The 21,602-nt window shown below is 42.5% G+C and overlaps 2 protein-coding genes across 5 annotated transcripts in view; one reads left to right on the top strand and one right to left on the bottom strand.

The window, feature by feature from the left end:
• The first annotated feature begins 13,847 nt into the window (after positions 1–13,847).
• Positions 13,848–21,602, top strand: part of LOC309701818 (uncharacterized protein) — a 54,510-nt gene continuing 46,755 nt past the window's right edge. For both annotated transcript variants that reach the window (XM_082526083.1, XM_082526079.1), the window contains exon 1: positions 13,848–14,115. The gene's annotated coding sequence lies outside the window, so the exon portion shown is untranslated. The remainder of the gene's footprint in view (positions 14,116–21,602) is intronic.
• On the bottom strand, positions 14,133–21,100 carry LOC309701835 (uncharacterized protein). 3 transcript variants are annotated; one of them, XM_082526112.1, is made up of 9 exons: positions 20,391–21,100; positions 20,230–20,289; positions 19,687–19,941; positions 18,108–18,350; positions 17,663–17,800; positions 17,249–17,326; positions 16,646–16,711; positions 16,294–16,377; positions 14,133–15,666 (listed from the first exon to the last, which is right to left on the bottom strand). In XM_082526112.1, exons 1-9 carry the CDS (start codon positions 20,455–20,457, stop codon positions 15,650–15,652), a joined length of 1,008 nt encoding a protein of 335 aa, XP_082382238.1. In that variant the 5' UTR covers positions 20,458–21,100; the 3' UTR covers positions 14,133–15,649. The 3 variants fall into 3 exon arrangements, with proteins under 3 accessions (XP_082382238.1, XP_082382236.1, XP_082382237.1); XM_082526110.1 differs by having other exon boundaries at positions 14,133–16,377; XM_082526111.1 differs by having other exon boundaries at positions 14,133–16,374.

The following is a 21,602-nucleotide window of genomic DNA, read 5'->3' as shown; positions in this document are numbered from 1 at the left end:
ACTGTAAAAGAGCAACTCTGCAGCAGAGACATTGAGCTGTTAGCCGTTAGCATGCGTCCGTACTACCTGCCCCGGGAGTTCTCGCATGTTATCGCGATAACAGCGTATGTCCCCCCCTCGGCCAACGCGGATGCAGCCTGTGACTCTCTCCACTCTGTGGTCAGCAGACTGCAAACACAATCACCGAGAGCCCTTCTCATAATATCAGGGGACTTCAATCATGCCTCACTGGACTCCACACTGCCCACCTTCACCCAGTATGTGACCTGCCCAACCAGAGTCAATAAAACACTGGACTTACTGTATGCCAATGCAGAAGAGGCATACAGTTCATCACCTCTCCCTCCCCTGGGCAGATCTGATCACAACCTGGTGCACCTTGTCCCTGTGTATGAGCCCTTAGTGCGCAGGGAGCCACCAGCCACCCGCACAGTACAGAGATGGTCAGAGGAGAGCGAGGAGGCTCTTAAGGATTGTTTTGAGTCGACTGTGTGGGAGGTGATTTGTGATGACCACGGAGAGGACATCGACAGCCTTACTACATGCATTACTGACTATATAAACTTCTGTGTGGATAACACCGTACCTACCAGGACTGTACTGTGTTTCTCCAACAACAAACCTTGGATTACCCCAGAAATTAAAACCGTCCTCAAGCAGAAGAGGAGGGCCTTCAAATCCAGAGACAAAGAGGAGTTGAAAAGGGTGCAGAGAGAGCTGAGGGGACTGATAAGGAATGGGAAGGAGAGCTACAGGCAGAAGATGGAGAACCAGCTTCAACAAAACAACGCTGGTGAAGTCTGGAGAGGCCTCAGAACCATCTCGGGCCACAAACAGCAGAACTCTCTGCCTGGGAGGGATGTGAGATGGGCAAATGAACTGAATCATTTCTTCAACAGATTTGATTCAGCCATGAGGCAGTCTGCAACATCGGCTGCAGACTCACCCACCCCCACTGCTGCTGTTCCACCTCAGACACTTCACACCTCCTCTATTCACCCTGCTCACTCCCCCCCACCCCCAACTGCAGCATCCAATACACACTCAACACAAGGCTCCAGCCTGTCTCTCTCAACCACCCAGGTTAGGAGGGAACTGAGGAGGATTAATGGCAAGAAGGCAGCGGGTCCAGATGGCATCAGCTCGAGGGTCGTCAGGTCCTGCGCGGACCAACTGTGTGGGGTGATGGAGCACCTCTTCAACCTGAGCCTGAGGTTGGGAAGAGTCCCACAGCTCTGGAAAACCTCCTGTGTTGTACCAGTGCCAAAGACTTCACGCCCCAAGGACCTCAACAGCTACAGGCCGGTGGCTCTGGCATCCCACCTGATGAAGACCCTGGAGCGGTTGGTCCTGGCTCAGCTTCGGCGCCTAATATGTTCAAGATGGCGCTGGAGTGACGGCAGCCTTTCCAAGTAGCTCTGCAACACCGCACCTTTTTGTTAACTTTAACTTTTTAGACTAGGCTTTTCAAACTTTTTTTCACCTTCCTCTACTTATACCTCTTAGATATAGCGATACAAGATGGATAATGCACTTTTTAAAACTTCTGGAACCAGTTCCTTCATCTATTCGAGAGCGGAGCTGCTGGCACTAAAAACAAAGGGACAGACCGGCATGCGACACAACATCCCGGCCGAGCTAAAGAGGAGCTACAGAGGCTGCAAAGCTGGAGCGAGGAGAGCGGATCACCGGAGGCGATTCAAACCATCAATCCCGACAGTGATCATGGGCAACGTGAACTCGTTACAGAATAAGATTGACGAACTGTGCGCTCTGAACAACCACAGACTATACCGTGAGTGCAGCTTGTTTATCTTAACGGAGACGTGGCTAACCGAGCTAACGCCGCAGGCTAACGTAGACCTATGCGGTTTCACACCCGTGAGAGCCGATAGGGACACGCAGGCCAGCGGAAAAAGCAGAGGTGGGGGACTCATTGTCTACGTTAACAACAGATACTGTAACCCTGGACACGTCTCCGTTAAAGTTTCGGTATGCCGTCCGGACCTGGAGCTGCTAGCTGTTAGCTTGCGGCCATATTATCTACCTCGGGAGTTCAGTCATGTGATCTGTGTGTGTGTTTACATCCCTCCGAGGGCCGACGCAACAGCTGCCTGTGAGAAAATACACACAGTCACAGCAAGACTTCAGACACAAAACCCCGAGGCTTTCATTATTATATCTGGAGACTTTAACCATGCCACACTGGACTCTACTCTGGCTGCTTTTCACCAGTTTGTGAATTGTCCCACAAGAAGCAACAGGACAATTGACCTACTATATGCTAATGTGAGAGATGCATACAGAGCCACCCCCCTCCCCCCACTAGGGAAGTCAGACCACAACCTGGTTTACCTACAGCCACAATACACACCCCTCGTCCAAAGGCAGCCGGTCACAACGCGCTCCATCCGGAGATGGACCCCAGAAAAGGAGGATGCTCTGAGGGACTGTTATGACACCACAGACTGGGATGTGCTCCTGAGCCCACATGGTGAGGACATAGAGGGGGCGACACACTGTCTTACAGACTACCTCAACTTTTGTGTGGACACGGTCGCCCCTGCTAAGACGGTACGGTGTTATCCTAATAACAAACCGTGGGTAACACAGGAAGTCAAAGCTGTCCTCAACATGAAGAAGAAGGCTTTCAGGAGCAAAGTGAAGGAGGAGATGAAGGCAGCACAGCGGGAGGTGAAACGTTGCCTGAGGGAAGCAAAGGACACCTACAGGAGGAAGGTGGAGCAGAAGTTGGAGAGGAACAATATGAGGGAGGTCTGGAATGGTGTGAAAACCATCACAGGCCACAACACCAAGAAAAGCACAGTGGGGGGGACTGTGGAGAAGGCAAACGAACTCAACAACTTCTTCAACAGGTTTGACCAGCCCACAACCCCCCCACCCTCACCTTCACTACAGAGTCCAATCCCCACTCTCCTACCTCCCTCGCTTCCCCCCCTTCCTGACACCATGACACCCCCCTCCTCCAATCCCTCTCTCAGCAGCAAGACATCTCCCCCCCTCCCCTCTTCCCAAACATCTCCCAGTGTCACAGTGGATCAGGTCAGGAGACAACTGAGGAAGCTTCGCCCCAGAAAGGCAGCAGGCCCAGACAAGGTGTGTCCTAGGATGCTAAAGGCGTGTGCTGCTGAACTTGGGGAGCCGCTACAATGAGTCTTCAACCTCAGTCTGCGACTGGGGAGAGTGCCCGCCCTATGGAAGACATCCTGCATCGTCCCGGTCCCCAAAAAGAACCGGCCCAATGAGCTGAATGACTTCCGACCGGTGGCACTGACGTCACATCTTATGAAGACTCTAGAGCGGCTCTTCCTCAACCTCCTCCGACCACAGGTACAACATGCCCAGGACCCACTACAGTTTGCATACAAGGCGGGTGTCGGAGTGGAGGATGCCATCCTGTACCTCCTACACAGAGCCCACTCACACCTGGATGGGGGAAAAGGCACGGTCAGGATCCTGTTTCTTGACTTTTCCAGTGCCTTTAATACCATCCGGCCCTGTATGCTTCAAGAAAAACTGAACAGGATGGAGGTGGACCCCTGCCTGGTGGCTTGGACCTCCGACTACCTCACCGACAGACCACAGTACGTCAGGCTGAAGGACATCACGTCTGACACAGTGGTCAGCAGCACAGGAGCACCACAGGGAACTGTGCTGTCCCCTCTTCTCTTCACACTGTACACCTCTGACTTCTGCTACAACTCTGAATTATGCCACATTCAGAAGTTTGCAGACGACACAGCCATCATGGGGTGTATCTGGGATGATCAGGAAGAGGAGTACAGAAGTCTGGTGAGGAACTTTGTCGCATGGAGTCACACAAACCACCTGCAACTCAACACCTCAAAGACTAAGGAACTGGTTGTGGACTTCGGGAGGTCTAGAGCAGGTCCACTGCCGGTTCAGATAGAGGGGGAGGAGGTGGAGGTGGTCAACAAGTACAAGTACCTCGGGCTGTGGGTGGACAATAAACTGGACTGGTCATGCAACACAGAGCACCTGTATAAAAAAGCCCAAAGCCGACTGTACTTCCTCAGGAGGCTGAGGTCTTTAAACATCTGCAGGAAGCTCCTGAGGATGTTTTACCAGTCAGTGGTTGCTGGAGTACTTTTCTATGCTGTGGTGTGCTGGGGGAGCAGCACAGCAAAGAAGGACTCATCCAGGCTGGAGAAACTGATCAGGAGGGCTAGCTCTGTGGTCGGCATGAAGCTGGACACTCTGGTGACAGTGGCAGAGAAAAGGACATTAAAGAAACTGATGGACATTATGGACAATGCCAGGCATCCTCTGCACACGGCCATTAACAACCAGAAGAGTCTGTTCAGTGACAGGTTGCTTCTCCCAAAGACAAGAACTAACAGACTTAAAAACTCCTTTGTCCCACACGCCATCAGACTGTTTAACTCCTCTCTGGAGGGGAGAGGGAGGGGAAACAGGAGGACAAAGGAGGGAACAACTAAGCTGTAGTGCCTCTTCACCTCACTGTGCAATACCTTTTGTGCAATACTTTTGTAAATAGTCAACGGTGCAATAGACTCAATACTTGAAATGTGCAATTCACTTGTATTTTTATTTTTATTCCTATTTATTCTATTTATCCCCTTCGTATATTTTATTTATATTGTCTCTGTATTTATATATATGTGTGTGTGTATAACTCTGTAACTTCTGTCGGTGCTGTGCTTTTTTGGAAATCGAATTTCCCAGAGGAACCCACCCGAGGGATTAATAAAGTTCTATCTTATCTTATCTTATCGTATCTTATCTTAATAAGCTCATCACTGGACCCACTTCACAGAGACCTGCCATCTTCAGAAGTTTTCTGATGACTCTGCGGTGGTTGGATGCATCAGCAGGGATGATGAGACAGAGTACCGGGCTGTGGTCGACTCCTTTGTCACGTGGTGTGAGCAGAATCATCTGCAGCTCAACGTGGCAAAGACCAAGGAACTGATCGTGGACTTCAGGAAGACCAGGAAACACTTGACCCCTGTTTCAATCCAGGGGGTCAGTGTTGACATTGTGGAGGACTATAAATACCTTGGAGTACACATTGACAATAAACTGGACTGGGCTAAAAACACCACAGCACTTTACAGGAAGGGCCAGAGTCGTCTCTATTTTTTGAGGCGACTGAGGTCCTTCAACATCTGCCAGAAAATGCTGAGGATTTTCTATGAGTCTGTGGTGGCCAGTGCGATCCTCTATGCTGTTGCATGCTGGGGGAGCAGGCTGAGGGTCGCAGATGCCAACAGACTTAATAAACTGATCCGTAAGGCCAGCAATGTTGTGGGGATGGAGCTGGACTCCCTCAAGGTGGTGTCGGAGAGGCGGATGCTGTCCAAGATAAAGACAATGTTGGATAACACCTCCCACCCACTCCATGACATGTTGGTCAGTCACAGGAGCTCGTTCAGTGAGAGACTGAGATTACCGAAAAGCACCACTGAACGACACAGGAAATCATTCCTGCCTGTGGCCATCTCCCTGTACAACGCATCCACTTAACACACTGTTTGCTGCTACAACTACACATGTTTCTTTTCCAAATATTTATTTATAAGTGACTTATGTATGTATGTATGTATATATATGTATATATTGTACTATTCTTAGTTAGCGTATTGTCTGTCTTGTCTTAATGTTGGTTTAAAATGGAGCACTGTAACAAAAAATAATTTCCCCCAGGGATCAATAAAGTATTCTGATTCTGATTCTGATTCTGATTCAGTTTGCCTACCAGCCTGGCATTGGAGCGGATGATGCCGTCATTCACCTCCTACATCGTTCCCTCGCTCACCTGGAGACCGCTGGAAGCACTGTGAGAATCCTGTTCTTTTATTTCTCCAGTGCCTTCAACACCATTCTTCCCTCGGTTCTAAAGGACAAGCTGGTGAACTCTGGAGTGGACCATCACCTCACTACCTGGATCCTGGACTACCTCACCGACCGACCACAGTATGTGAGGACTCAGGGCTGTGTGTCGGACAGGGTCGTCTGCAGTACGGGGGCCCCACAGGGAACGGTTCTGGCTCCGTTCCTCTTCACCATCTACACTGCAGACTTCTCCCACAATTCCACCCAGTGCTTCCTGCAGAAGTTCTCTGATGACTCTGCAATAGTCGGCCTCATCACTGATGGGGACGACAAGGAGTACAGAGGTCTGACCCAAGACTTTGTGTACTGGTGCCAGCTGAACTACCTCCAGATCAATGCCAGTAAAACCAAGGAACTGGTGGTAGACTTCCGCAGGCACAAGCATTCTCCACTGCAACCACTGAACATCCAAGGTATGGACATTGAGGCTGTGGACAGCTACAGGTACCTTGGTGTTCATCTGAACAATAGACTGGACTGGACTCATAACTCAGACGCCCTCTACAGGAAAGGGCAGAGCAGGCTGTACCTGCTGCGGAGACTCAGGTCATTTGGAGTGGAGGGCCCACTCCTGAAGACCTTCTATGACTCTGTTGTGGCTTCTGCTATCTTTTATGGTGTGGTCTGCTGGGGCGGCAGCATCTCTGCTGGGGACAGGAAGAGACTGAACAGGGTGATCCGAAGGGCCAGCTCTGTTCTAGGATGCCCTCTGGACCCAGTGGAGGTGGTGAGTGACAGGAGAACGGCGGCTAAGCTGTCATCCCTGTTGGACAACATCTCCCACCCCATGCAGCAGACTGTGACAGCACTGAGCAGCTCCTTCAGTGGGAGACTGCGGCACCCACGGTGTGGGACGGAGAGATTTCGCAGGTCTTTCCTCCCCACTGCTGTCAGACTCCATAATAAAGACTTTAACTGATCAAGCACACACATCCATACATATGCAATAATACTAAGTGCAATAATCCTTTCTGTCATCGTTGTATTTTTACTCAGTTGTATATAGTATTTGTATTTGTATTCTATTTTTATCTTATTGTATATTTATTTTATTTTATTCTACTGTATATAGTATTTTATTTTATTCTATTCTGTACAGTTGTGTACTGTATTTATTCTTATTGTATTCTAATTTTTGCCTCATAACTTTTGCACTGTCCACTTCCTGCTGTGACAAAACAAATTTCCCACGTGTGGGACTAATAAAGGTTATCTTATCTTATCTTATCTTATAATATATTCCAAAAATAATAGCACCCTTCCTGAGGTGGTAATCTCATTGGATGCCGATAAAGCATTTGATCGAGTGGAATGGGGGTATTTTTTTGCAGTCTTGAGGAAATTTGGTTTTGGTAACAATTTTACTCTATTACGTGGTACACGTCAAGCTTTCCCACTCTCACCTTTACTTTTCACTTTAGCAATAGAACTTCTCTCTGTGACTCTCAGAACCTCACCTCTGTTTCAAGGGGTTATTTGTGGTGGTATAGAACATAGGTGTACTTCTATAATGAAAATACTATAAAATATATTGGCTCTTTCTCTGGGTACAAGATTAATATAAAAAAAAAGGTGGATTTTTTCCCAGCTGCACAGGAGCTTAGGCAAACCAATTTTGACTTTCACCTAGTTTCTTCAGGCTTTAGATATCTAGGAGTGCATCTTAGCAGTTCATTTAAAGCTTTGCAAACTAAATTTTAACCCTTTGCTGACCTATGTAAGGTTGGCTTTTCAAAGGTGGGCAAACCTTCCTGTATCACTTCTTGGCAAGATTAATATCGCTATCCTTTTCAGTGTATGCCACTGTTTTTACCTATTTCACTGGTTTATATCTGACCCAGATATCATCATTTATATGGTCAAATAAGACCCCCAGTATTAGTATGACCTCACTACAACAGGGTAAGCTCAATGGGGGTCTCGCTCTGCCCAACTTGATGTTTTACTATTGGGCAGCCAACATTCAAAAGAATACATATTGGCTGAATGATCCTCAAGCAACTTGGTGCCTTGGTTTCATCCCTTCCTGTTTCCCTGTTACAATTTACAGATAACATTGTTGTAATTGCCTCTCTAAAAATATGGTATCAATTCCAGTGTCACTTCAATTCAATCTCTGCTTCTGCTCTGACCCCAATCTGCAACAACCACCTCTTCCCCCCATCTCTGTTGGACTCCTCCTTCTGTATATGGGCAAGAAAAGGTATCAAATGTTTTTATGAGCTTTAGTGACCACATACAAGGACTTGAGTCTTTTCTTCATTAAGTTGGAGGAAGTTGTCAGCCATCCAACCTTTGATGGTTTCTAAGCACACATTTAGAATCTGCAGCTTAGAAACATCTTCAGGTTTAAAAGATATATATAGCTGGATGTCGTCTGCGTAGCAGTGGTAGCGAATGTCCTCAAAGGGGCTCAAAATATGCTGGAGAGGAAGTAGATATATTAAAAACAATAAGGGCCCCAATACAGAACCTTGTGACACACCATAGGACAGGGACGTGGAAGATGACCTGTACTTAGAGACCGCCACAGAAAAGTATAGTTCATAGAGCTATGAGGAGAACCACTCTAAGGCAGACCCAGATACACCAACCCAGTATTTCAGCCTTTTAAGCAAAATGTAACGGTCAACTGTGTCAAAGGCTGACGTGAGGTCCAACATCAGGAGTACAGAACACTTTTCTGCATCATTTTGCATCAGAATGTCATTGGAAATTCTAAGATGGGCTGTTTCAGTAGAATGACATTATGTGTGTCTAAAACTGCTGTAAGCTGCTTAGCCACAACCTTCTCTAATATCTTAGCAATTAACGGTATTTTTGAGATTGGTCTGTAATTGCTAGTGAGAGATGGGTCCAGCATAGGCTTTTTTAACAGGGAGTGTATAAAAGCAGTTTTAAAATAAGCAGGGACTTTACCAGATGTTAACTATGGTGAGCACACAGGGACCAATAAAGTGGAAGACATTTTTGAATAACGATGTGGGTAAAATATTAAGTGAACAGGAGGATGCTTTTGTTGCATTAACTATTTTTTCCATCTCTGATAGTGAGACGGGTAAAAAGCTTTCTAAAATGACAGGCCGAGCTGGCGCAGGAACTGACGATGCAGATGCTGATGGGGACAATTTTTTCCTTACATTATTATTTTTTTCTAGAAAGAACGAAAGAAATATTTCACAGTCTTCATTAGAAGAAATAATGGCAGCAGGTGGAGCAGAAGTAATAATATCAGTAATAGTGTCAAATAATACCTTAGGATTACCTCTGCACTTTGCAACCAGATGAGAAAAATAAGCAGCCCTCGCATCTCTAATTGCATTGTTAAAAGAGGCTAAAAGATCCTTTAATTAAAGGAGATGAATTCTTGGAACAGAGTTTAATACACTGAATCATATGAACAGCAGGAAAAATACATACAGACATTTAGCAAGATAGTTACATAGCAGAAAGCAAGAAAAGCAAAACCCCGGGGTGTACAGCCTTAAGCACAGACAGTAGAGCAACACAGAGACGGACAGAGAGTAGCAGCAGAGGGGAAAAAGTGCTGGGGGTAACTTTCCCACACGCCCAAACAGAGCTGCAGGGGTCAGGTACAGGCCAGGGTACGGGCAGGGCTCTGGCTGAGGGCCCTGCCCAAAGGGACACCCTCAGGTTAACCCTTTGCTTTGCCTTCTGACAATAGGTCACAACATGGTCAAAGGTCACACATTAATCCTAATTATTATAATCTTATAACTACATAGGTTCTTAAAACACTTCAGTGTAGTTCAAAGTATGTGCGCGGGTGTGTGTGTGTGTGTGTGTGTGTGTGATTATATCGTATCTCTGTTACAATGTTACTGCTTTGGTTGTGCTGCAAGACGTTGAATGTGTATTAGGGAAGGTTAGTTACCGGAGCTGGAGAGTGACTTATTCAGGTGAACTCTACAGCATTAACTGCCCTGATACTGTAAAACCTTAATAAACCATGGTGAAGCAAAATGTCTTGTGCTTAAGACTCTACATGAAAGTTAAAATATATATGTTCAGTGCACATAGATATATAGTGTATATAGTTACATAGTGATACATATCACACAAAAATCCACCACACTGTATGGGATTAGAACGATGCCACGTTATCCCATAGTCCAGCAAAAAATGCGATTCACATTCATGTATGCGCAGCTAATCAACGTCGTTGACCGGCTATGACAGCGTCTTTATGTGCTGATGTTTTAGCTAGCAAAGCAGCGTGGCCGATGTGGAGTGAAGCCACGTTAATGACAACGTGTACAACCATTGGAGATGTGAGCAGGACAGACGGAACAATTGACGGAAAAAGTGTGGACTTTATACCAGCTTTTAAATTGTGTTGATAGGCCACGAAAAACCAAAACCAAAACTTAAAAACAGCGTTTTGTAAGGAATGCGCTTGAAACCCCCTCTGAGCAACCCCCATTTCCTATTGGTGGAAAAATGTATAATTTCGACCAATCAAAAAATTATATGACAAAATGGCATTTAGTTGTTTAGGAAGGGGGGACGTTTTGGGAGTGACGGCGGTGTTTTGAGATGTGAGAAATTTCTGCCATTTAGCGCAAATCTTGTGTAGTTAGTGTGTAGTCTAGTCAATAGTTTTGTTGTGTGTGTCAGAACAATGAGGCGACTGCTGAATGTTACAGGAATGATTCATCTCCTGTTGTCAGGCCTGCAGGTATCAGGCTGTTGTTCTCCTTTATCCCATAGTGGACAGAAATTATTTTTTGGAGTGGCACAAATAATTTGTGTGGCATCAGATTTGATGCAAACACCTGATTGTTCTGTAAATAGTTTGAAATGTGTATTTAAAAACCGCCTAAGATGCATTTTCAGGTAAACAGCTGCGAAAAACTTTGTTTGCCAAAACTCAGTAACTTTTTTGAATAAGCAACTATATAATTAATTGCCCAACATTGGTCATTATATACTATATTTTGCAGACAGAGACACCAGGACTCTCTCCCAGACCACAGACTCAGACTCATAATACAAGTCAGAGCTTTATAAAAAAGAAATTTGAGTTCAAATTATTTTTCCTTCCAATAGTGTTAACTACACAGGTCATGAACAAGATTTTTTTTGTTGTTGTAATTTTCATTGTAAGTGGGCTTAAGCACTTAATTATAATAAGATTAAGTAGTCTAACATAAATGTAAATGCTGTAATTTGATTATTTAATAAACCATGTAACTTGGATGGATTTGATGCTGGCGTGACCACAGTCCACACGTCTGATGTCGCTCACAGTGGTCCAAGGGATCGCTCAGGGAGTTTGTGTGTTCGCTCAGACACGTGAAAAATTAGAGGGAACATTGGTTGTGCATGTTTCTTCTTCTTCCTCCCAAATTGTTATTTGACTTATTTTGGAAAATTTGGTCAAGATCATTGAGCCTTTGCCTCAGATAACTGAAGACTCCACCCTTAAACTGATGTTGTTAGGTGACGGCTGTGTGCAAACAGGAATAGGACCCAAGGTGCAGACTCCAGAGACAAACTTAAACCGAAACAGCTTTAATATTGAACTCAAACATGACATAAATGGAAAAAAGTCAAAACTGTGGACTGACAAAACAGACAGCAAAATAAACGGTAGATCGCGACACGGACACAGAGAAACACAGGGCTTAAATACACAGAGGGAGCAATCAGGGAATGAGTAACAGGAGGGAAACACAGCTGGGACAAATCAGAACTGACGAGACCAAAGAAGCGTAAACTGAACACACTGAGATAAGACACAGACCTTCAAAGTAAAACAGGAAACACATAACACAGACTGAACAAAGACACAGACTCACATGCAGGCACAACAGAGGGAACAGAGACGTGGGACCAGGGCAGACACAGACACTGACTGGACACGGGGATATAGGAACTAAGGATACACAGAGACGCGAACTAGACAAAGGGATACAGCTGACAGGGTAGACAGAGCAACTAGAGAAGGCAGACATAAACCATAAGACAGAACTCAAAGAAACCAAAGACTAGAAAGTATAAATAATATAATAAACTCAAAAACCCTGGGCCAACGACCCAGGCATCCTAACAGATGTATTATTATTATTTATTTATTTTTTATTTTTTTGCCTGTCCCATTTGGTTTTTTAGCCATCAGAACTGTTGTCTGAAGACCAACAAGGATACCCAATGGATTTATTTTGCCAAATGGATCATTATGGCATTGCCGTATTGGTCCATTTGATCGACCTTTGTTGTTATTATTAATTTTATTTTATTTTCAGTTGTTACAGATGGGACAGACATGACTGGGGGATAGGAAAGGGAGAAAGAAAGAGAGGAAGGAAAAGAAAAACAGAAGGGAAGAGGGACAGTGAGAAAGGGCACTTAAAAAGAGAAAGAAAAAAATCTCCTGGATCACCTGTTGAGAGAAAAAGAAGAGAAAACAATGAAAAAAAACAAAGCAATAAACTAAACACAACACCATCGCATTAATCTAGCTAAGTGTAAACAGCAGTAAATACTAAATACTGAATGTTGTTGTGCAGGACGCAGGACCGACAGCGCACAATGTGCTTTGAAGTAGCAGCCAATAAAGGTGTAGTTTATGTCTATGAACAGTGAACACCCGTGTGCACACCTGTGTGGATCAGCACGCTTGTATTCAAAAGGTTTCCCCATGTAATGGTCTGCTAGAGGGTGTAGAGAGCCATAGCCCCGTCCCCCAGGGCATGGAGGAGATCCAGTCCCCAGACATCCAGAGGCCCCAGAGTGCGAGAGCCCAAGGAGGACCACCGGAGGGGCATCCGTGCCACCCTCCTGGGAAGGGCTGAGGAGATCCCCAGATGAGAGGTCACCCAGTAGCCACGGAGCAGAAGCCAGAGGGGGCTGCACCGGCGTGCCCGCCGGCTCTGCCGGCAACCAGCTGTGCCAGAGTGAACCAAGCCGCAGGCCCAGAGGCCCGAGGGTCCCCCGCACCCCGGAAGAGGTCTGACAGAGCAATGGGCGCCAGACCCCGCCAAGTAGCCACCGGGAGTGAGCCGATACATACCCGAGCGCCCAGCCCCGAACACCAAGAACCACCAATGCACCGACCCCTGAGGGCATCAGTCACCAGCAGGGAGTGTGGTCAGGGGAGATAGGCCTTGGAGGGCCTGGGAGTTCCCAGAGAGGTGGAGTCTAAGACCCGACCTGACATATAAACACAGAAAACAGGCACATACAGACACAAACATGCGTTCCCACCCTCATGCACACATATACAAACACTCAGCACTCACCCAACGTAAGGATAGACATAAATGGACATGTACACACAATCACACTCCCCAAATATACTCTATACCCCGGGTCCAGGTACCCTCACCCCCAGAGGGGGAAACAGAACCCAGACCCTGATGTATTATATTAAAATCTGTGATTCTGAATTACACTTAGACACTGCAATAGGTCATTCAAATATTTAAGTTGCTTTTGAAGGTTACATAGTACATACCCAACTGAAATGAGGTTTACAAATAGGAAAAGAGTTCACTACAAGTAGCATATTTGTTTAATATCATTGGAGGGAACTGTATGCAAGACAGGTTTAAAACAAGCATAATACACGACACATATAAGTTATGCTATGTATAAACAAACCTGTTAAGCCTGATTAATTACATAATGATGTGGAGGCAGGGAACTCACAGCACAAGCATACTCCTAACCTATTATAAGATTGTTTTGTATATTATTATATATAATGTATGTTGTTTTAATATCTAATGACAAAAAAATAAACAAAATAAGATCACAGCGAGGCACATGTGGCAATATTTATTTATCAAAATAATATTATTAATTAAATAAACACAACATGTATTTTTTCACCCCCCAAAAATACATGTTCAAAGCACCACAACAGCACCCTGATAGTTCACAGACATGTCACATGGTATCTGACCCAGATAGACTGCAGGTCATAACTTCTTACATGAAGTTCAGTTCACCTGACACTCGGACCTGATGCAATATGCAATCAAGGTCAACCGACCCTGTGTTCGTTGTGCTCCGTGTTTATCTGCTAAATACACCAAGGAATGTGCAGCAATGAACGTTAGAAACTGATCAGACCGGTTCGCAGTGACTCGTTTGTCTCAGTTTTTGTTTCCTGCTCAGCTCCAGTAAGCCACTTCACTTTAACAGCGGCAGTTTGGATCACTGTGTCGAAGTCTGGGGTCTTTATCTGTGGTAAGTCTTTGTGTTTATTTGTTTGTTTGGTTTTTGAGTCAGAGAACAAACAAACATGAATGTTATAACAAAACACAAAAATTTGTTGTGAAAAACAAAAGGAGTTTTTTTCTAGATGCTACTGAACAAACTCTGAATAAAGTCAGACTGTTTTTCTCTGTCAAACTGTGAGCACATACAAGATAACAAATGTCTGTCAGTTGTTAAAACCTTACACAAAGCTCCAAATGTAGCAGCAAAGTGTGTGAAAAGCTGTATTTATGTTTATAAAGAACTGTTCTTGGAGACTCCAAGAACAAGACTTTGTCCCATCGAGGTGACTTAAAAGAAACTCTGAGCTTTCAGTTGTAGGTACTTATGTGCCTATAAGTTACACTGCTATGGAGCAGGTCATAGTCTAAGCTGATCTGTGTTCCTGGTGAGTGTTTGATGGGTCACCTCCAGTCTTGGCTGAGCCTTTGTGCTTTTCTTTAATGTATTTGCCAAATAGAGATAAAACACAGAGCTGACCTCAGCAGCAGGTTTCTCAGATTGTCTTAAGACAGCTACATAACCACAGGCTGCTGGTTATTCATCTGCTGTTTACAGAGTGGGTGGAGTCAACTCACATGAATTGTTTCAGTTTCTCCTTTGAAAATGACTGCTTGATACAAACTCAGGAGCCAGCTGTCTGAAATGACTGAAAATGAAGCACTTTTACTAAGGTTACGTAAAATAAACGTATGTACCTGTCTTTGTTGAACTGTGACAATCATCAGTTAACACAACTTTGCAGCTGTTTGGGGCAGAGTCCGTTTCCTCCTCAGAAAAAAAAAAGTGGGCGTTTGGTTGATTTTAAGCTTTAGAGTCATCAGGTTTGTTCTGCACTCTGTCAATCAAACCTAGAGAGCTCACTTTTCTACTTTTAAAGGAAAATACTATCGCAGCTGAAAGAGAGGGTGCACTAGCCCAAAGACTCATGGTTCATCCTGAAAAAAAACAACAACAACTACAAAAACGATTATCCTGATGATGACAATTGTGATGTGTACATAATAATCAGTGAGTTATATCCTTAAGAATGCTTAAAACACAAGTGGACTTTTAATTTATGAACGTGACCCCTCTTATTTGGCAAAAATAGTATTGTGACAAATATTTTCTCACATTGTTTCAACAAATCATAAAGTACTGCACAAATTACATATTACACAAATTATAGCATCCAAAAACTGGTGATATAGAAACAGCTCTCATTATGAAAGAGATTAAACAACTATTTGCTTGCATTGTAAAACTGATTTCAGGGCTGACTTCAAAAAGTCTAAAAACACATTTTGAATAATAATTTACAATAATTATTGAAAAGGGGAGAACAATCAAAATTTGTCCACTCGTCCACATCAGGTGGAGGCTGCAGGTGCCAAAAAGGTAACCAAAAAAAAAATACTGACAAAATGATATTTACACGTTTTAAAACAAACATTTTTCTTGTTCTTTTTCAGATTTTCAGAACAGCTTTATATTGAGAATGCCTCACTTTTGCAGTCAGGTGTCACTGCTCTCTGTGGCCTGTAAGACAGAATAAAATATTCTAAAATAAACAAGCACATATTTTTCACATAGCTTAAAACCCAGGCTTTCGTTAGTAAGCAAGATTTACTCAAGAGTTAATAGACATGTACATAACTTCACTCGCACCCTTACAACAGTACTAGTTTTTATCCACTACAGACTAATACAATATCTGTTTTAGGCCTGAATGTACTATGCATGGCAGCCACTGCAAATTAAATGCATTTCTCAGAATGGAAGAGGCTAACTTTCAATATAAGGAGGATACATAATGTTTAAAAGTCTTAAGCCACAACTAATTTCTTTATATTTTACTTGGGAAATTGGAAATAAGTGCAGCAATTTCTTGAAATATGTAGTGTAGAACCACAAGAATTCCAAACCACTGACAAGCACCTGGGGGAGCCACATCAGCAGTATTAGCAGTCCTTTCTTGAAGGAGTGGTTAATTTTCACTTTGTACTTCTAATTCAAATGAGTAATTATAAATTTAAAGGTATTCAAGATGAATTTTTAGGTGTTTCATTAGTGATGACAACTAACCCCTGGGATTGATATACAGGGATGTTATACTATAACAATTGTTTACAGTTAGTAGGAAAGGCCAAAGACCAGTAGTCTTACAATGGATGGCGGAATAAATATCTTCCTTGACTGTGAAGCCTGGGCCTTCACCTCCTCTAGAATTTACTGCAAAGTCTGATTCTGCTAAAAAACAAGAAGATTACATGGTTTACTTTAGTGGAGAAATGATACAGCAATCTGAAAACATTCCTATAAAAATATTTCAATAACATAAAATGATTAGGACTGCATTAGGAACTTTTGATTTCACTGGCATTTCAGTTTAACATCTTTAGTGACAGGATAAAGTTAAAGTTATTATCTTACAGTGGCTCTAAAGAGCAGTCAGTGGGCTGGTATCATAATATTGTAATTACTGGAAAAAAATTCTATATGCATTCAAAATACTAACCCAGCTGGCAACTGTGTTGGGCCCCACGTATGGTTAAAGTGGAGTACACAAGTTCATCTGAATCATCTGAAGAAGAAAAAAAAAACAGCTGTATATAACATAACCAGTTATAAATACTGATATTACCGACTTAACTTGTGCTTTTTCTGTCTGTGGATTTATGCTGTGGTTTGACATAAGACATGTTCAGATTAGCACAAACACCAGATGGGTGGAAAACAAAACCCTGAATATAACACATCGAGAGGAGGTAAAAATATGTATGCAGCACATCTCAAACATTACATGATGACACTTCAGCTTCCAAATTTGACTCAAATGATTCTAGAAAGTTAACCTGTTATAAATATTTAAAATATTTTAGTCTCTCAAATGAAGTGGCGCTTGTTAAAAAAAAGTGTTAATTCAGACATTTTGTGATTATCACACTGAGCTAAAGAGCAATTTAAATAAAATATCAAGTAAACTTCGATCTATCAACTATCAAATACTCTGCTTTGTGGCAACATATATAACAGAATAAAAAGAACCATGTCTTTCTAGCAATTGAAAAAAAAATATATCAGTTGACACAATGACACTATTATGCTGCAAATCACTCACCTGCTTGATTGGCTTCAGCAGAGTGTGATGTCCTTGTTAGTATCCTTTGGAAAGGCCATGAACAGAAAAGCAGAAATCCTGACATGAATAAAAGACAAAGGGAAAGAAGATGAATTCAAATTTAGCTTTCTTCTTTAATACAAAATTAGATAAAAAAGAAAACTGAAAGCCATTTCCTGGTTAATGTTTTGGTCGATCATTAACATAATCATAAAGAACACGGTTTATCAGAAAAACTACAAAAGTTAAAAAAACCTTTTTAAGTGTTAAGTCAATAAAGCAGTGAATTAAAAATAAGTAATCTATTCCAGAATTTTAGAGTCAAATCCAGTACTAGACTGCTACACGTTTCATACTTTGTGTTTCTTTGAGAGTCTTTTGCCTACAGTTTATAAAAGTGGCAGTCATTTTTACCTCTGCCTTTCCCTGTATGAAGAAATCGACCCAGCGCAGTCACCAGTATCATGATAAAAATGATGATGGCAGTCCAAAGCAGGGCGATGACATATTTGTCGTCAGAACCAGGACGGTGAGTCTCTTCATGAGGCAACGCTACAAATAGAATGTTTTTGTAGTTGAAAATTATGCATATCATAATAAATGAATAAAAAAATATGCAACAGTTATTGTTTAATGAGCACTTTTAAATTAAATTTGTGCCAATTAATATAAAGCATTCTCTCAGTTTTCACAAGCCTTCTTTTTTTTTTCCTTCTGTAGTGAAAAAAAGAAAGCTGAACTTTTCTTCCAAGTTTCAAATTACTGGATCTGATCATGTGTCCTATACATTTACATTACTTTGCTTAAACCTTAATAATGAGGTATTTTGATTGAAGGATGTGTTGATATTATGACTCACCTTTCATGGCCAGCCAGCTTCCCAGTGAATATCCAACATGAGGGATGCTGCACTTGTAAAGGCCTTCATTGAGCTTGGAAAAATTGTTAATTTTTATGTTTTCTACAGCTACTTGTTCTAACTTGATGTCATCTTTGTAGAAAAATGCAAAGTTAGTAGAAGATGTCTTATTTCTGCAGAGAAGAGTAACACTGCTGCCTTCAGGTATAGCAAGAGTCAGACTGTCCAGGATCACAGAACCACCTGAGCAACATGTTTAAAACAAAGAATCACTTGTTTAAAAAATTACAGAAACATGTTTGTTATGTGGATTCCTGGTGTTAATATATTGATTGATTGATTGATTGATTGATTGATAGATAATACTTTATTCATCCCACGGGAAATTGGGTTAAGGCTGCCAACCGTGCCAGTGCCATCTTACCCTTCCGACCAGACATACATTACACAAACATCACATGGCGTTGACAGGTCAGAGAGTTATAACAATGGAAAATGCACAACATGACGAAAGATGAGGAGAAAAAAAACTCCCCCCCAGACTGAGCTCCAACAGGGAGATCAGTTTGAGAACAGAAAAAAACACCTCAGCACATGAATCATCACATCTCACAACATAGAAAACATAAGCTTCGAAGGCATTTGGAGGGCGTGGGGGGTGGGGGGGGGGGGGGTGGGGGGGGTGAGTGCAGGTCTGTGTCAGTGTGCATGCGTATGACAACAATCCTGTTATCATGGAAGAATATTTGTTGTTCCAGTCAGCTTCGACCTTGGTAGGCCTTCAGCTGGTGCCAGTGGGATAGAGTGAAGATGGTGAATGTTTGGGTTTAGTGCAATTGGGCTAATGTCCATCACTGGTCACCAATTCTCTCAATTCCCATTGTTCTTCTCCAAGATCTTATCCATATTGCTGAGTAATATGAATACTCACAGCCCTGCCAATCGTCTATCATGTCGGCCAGCCTTGTGGGATTTTGAACAGCTGAAGCTGTACTTCGATAAACCAGAACTCTGTTATTGTGGTTCCAAATTGGTAGATGTCGTTCAATGTCCTCCATTGACAGTGTCGCCAGACACACAACGCAACTGACCATCGAGTATCTGGCAGCAAACGTCTCCACGGGACAGTTGGGCTCTCTCAAGCCCAGGAAGGTGTCAATTCCATTACGCGACCAGTTGATCAAATCCATAATTCTTTAGGTTTTAGAGAACAAGACTGAGAAACTCTTTGAGGGTTAGTGAATAAGCGAGACTATACAAAAGACATGAGAAGCCAAGCAGGAAAGATAAGGGGGAGAGAAGGAGAAAAGTGCGACCGCCTCCGTCAAGAGCCGATTACGGCTCTGGAAAGATTATGTAAAATTCTAGTTTGATAAAGAGAAAAATACACTTTACTAATATGCACAACAATACAGGGTTCAAAAACATCCAGATAATACTCTTAACTGGCAGAAGGCACACATGATGCAAGTAACTGCGTGCTCTTTTCATAAATAAACACACATATATAAATATATAAATACATGAATAAGTAAAAAGCAAATTGATTTGCAGTATAAATCAGATTTAATACACATACCGGTGACTGTGATGTTGATAGTATTACTTCTCTTTCCTCCTTTAGCCCCACACCAGTACTCTCCACTGTCTCCTTGATAGACTTTATCAAACACACAGGACGACCCTGATGATGTCTTCTTTGTTATACATGCTGGATTAAATGTTTCATTATTTCTAAACCCTCTCAGCTGAGTGGAGCCATCACAATGCAAAGACACAGATTCATACTCAAAGTGCTGCAGTCTGTTTGGTGTAACACGAGGGATAGCTGCATCTGAAATTAAGAATTTATTTGTTACCTATTCACTTGTTAAAACAGAAACTGTGTAAATGCTTTTTTCTTTCTTTTTTTAAAACTAAAATGCCTTCAAAGATAATTTAGTAATTCAACATTAAGAAATCACTTCACCTTAAAGTCAACAGTTAAATTTATCAATAAGAAATGCAAAATGGAAGAGCCTGATATTTTAGGCACATACAGAACACGTTTTAGCTAGTTTGTTGTTTATAAAACAAGAATGAATGAGTTCTAAATAAATTATTACACAAAAAATAAACTCACCCTCATCCCAAGTGCAGCTTTTCTGAACTTGTGTTCCCAGCAGAATAAATTCAACCATTACTTGAAAAACAAAGAAAAAATAAGTCCTTAATGTTTTTCCTTACAAATAATCTATAACTAATATATAAACTCGTACAAAAAAAATGAGACTTAGTACTTACTTATCCTGAAGCACAGACTTGTGACTGCCATGTTGCCTACTTGACTCAGTGTTAGACTGAAATACATATGAAGTATTTGAGGCCTTCCTCTTCCTGTGCAGAGTTAGAGACACACTCATTGTGGCCTCAGTCTATAAACAACCACTGCTGGGGTTTATGCCGTCCTTTCCCTTTAAATACTTACTCTACTTAAGTAGTAGTAAGAGTTTATTCATAGTGCATATCACAGACATAACAATCACAATGTGCTGAACAACAATCACAACACAATATAAACAAAGAAACATATTAAAAACAAAATTTAAGGTAAATACAAATAACAAAAGAATGTTAGCAGAAGGCCTGATTAAACAAAAAAGTTTGTAACTGTTTATTGTTTTAGCAGTGTCAGCTAATCGGAGTTGGAGCGGTAAACTGTTCCAGAGCCTTGGTGCCACAGATTGAAAAGCTATGTCCCCCTTAGTCTTCAGTCTTGTACGAGGCTAATAGATTATGAGCTTGTAAGGGAAGACTGCAAGCAGCAGTGTGTTGGACAAGAAGTTGAGATAAATAATATGGAATTGTTCCTTTAGTGCTCTGTATGGAAGTGTGAAAATTTTATAACTATTTCTAAAATCAATTGGGAGCCAATTTGAAGAAAATAAAATACAGGCAATGTGAGCTTGCTTCCCAAAGTATGTCAGGAATCTGGTTGAAGCATTCTGTATTGCTTGGAGGCGTGACAGATTATTGTAATGTAGTGATGTGTCACAAACGAAATGGCTCTTAGAGCCGGATCTTTGTCGTGAATGACGCGAGCCGGCTAATTATCATTAGCCGAGCCTTGTGCTTTGCGCTGGGAAGAGGGGGGGGGGGGGGGGGGGGGGTAGTTACACTCGCAGTAGCACAGGAACAGAGCAGGAGGGAGAGAGAGAGAGAAAGAGAGCCAGGCACAACAACGTAACATTAGAAAGGTATAGTAATCGTCCACAACTATTTTATTCATGCAGGCCCATATGACAGAGAATGTGCATCTTCTTTATGTTTTCATATTTTAATTTATATTTAATTGTGTTGTGGTTTTGTAGTGTTTTGTGTTGTTTCACTTTAAATTTCTTTTAGAGGAAAAAGCTGAAAATTTAAATAGTTAAAAGTTGAACTGTGAATAGTTGGTTTTTGTATTACAGTGGAACCCTGACTTACGAAATTAATCTGTTACCGAGGGTCTTTTGT

This window comes from Aulonocara stuartgranti (assembly GCF_965226115.1).
Source record: "Aulonocara stuartgranti genome assembly, chromosome: 3".
Classification (NCBI taxonomy): Eukaryota; Metazoa; Chordata; class Actinopteri; order Cichliformes; family Cichlidae; genus Aulonocara; species Aulonocara stuartgranti.
The sequence above is the reverse complement of the archived record's forward strand: the minus strand, read 5'-3'. Positions and strand labels throughout refer to the sequence as shown.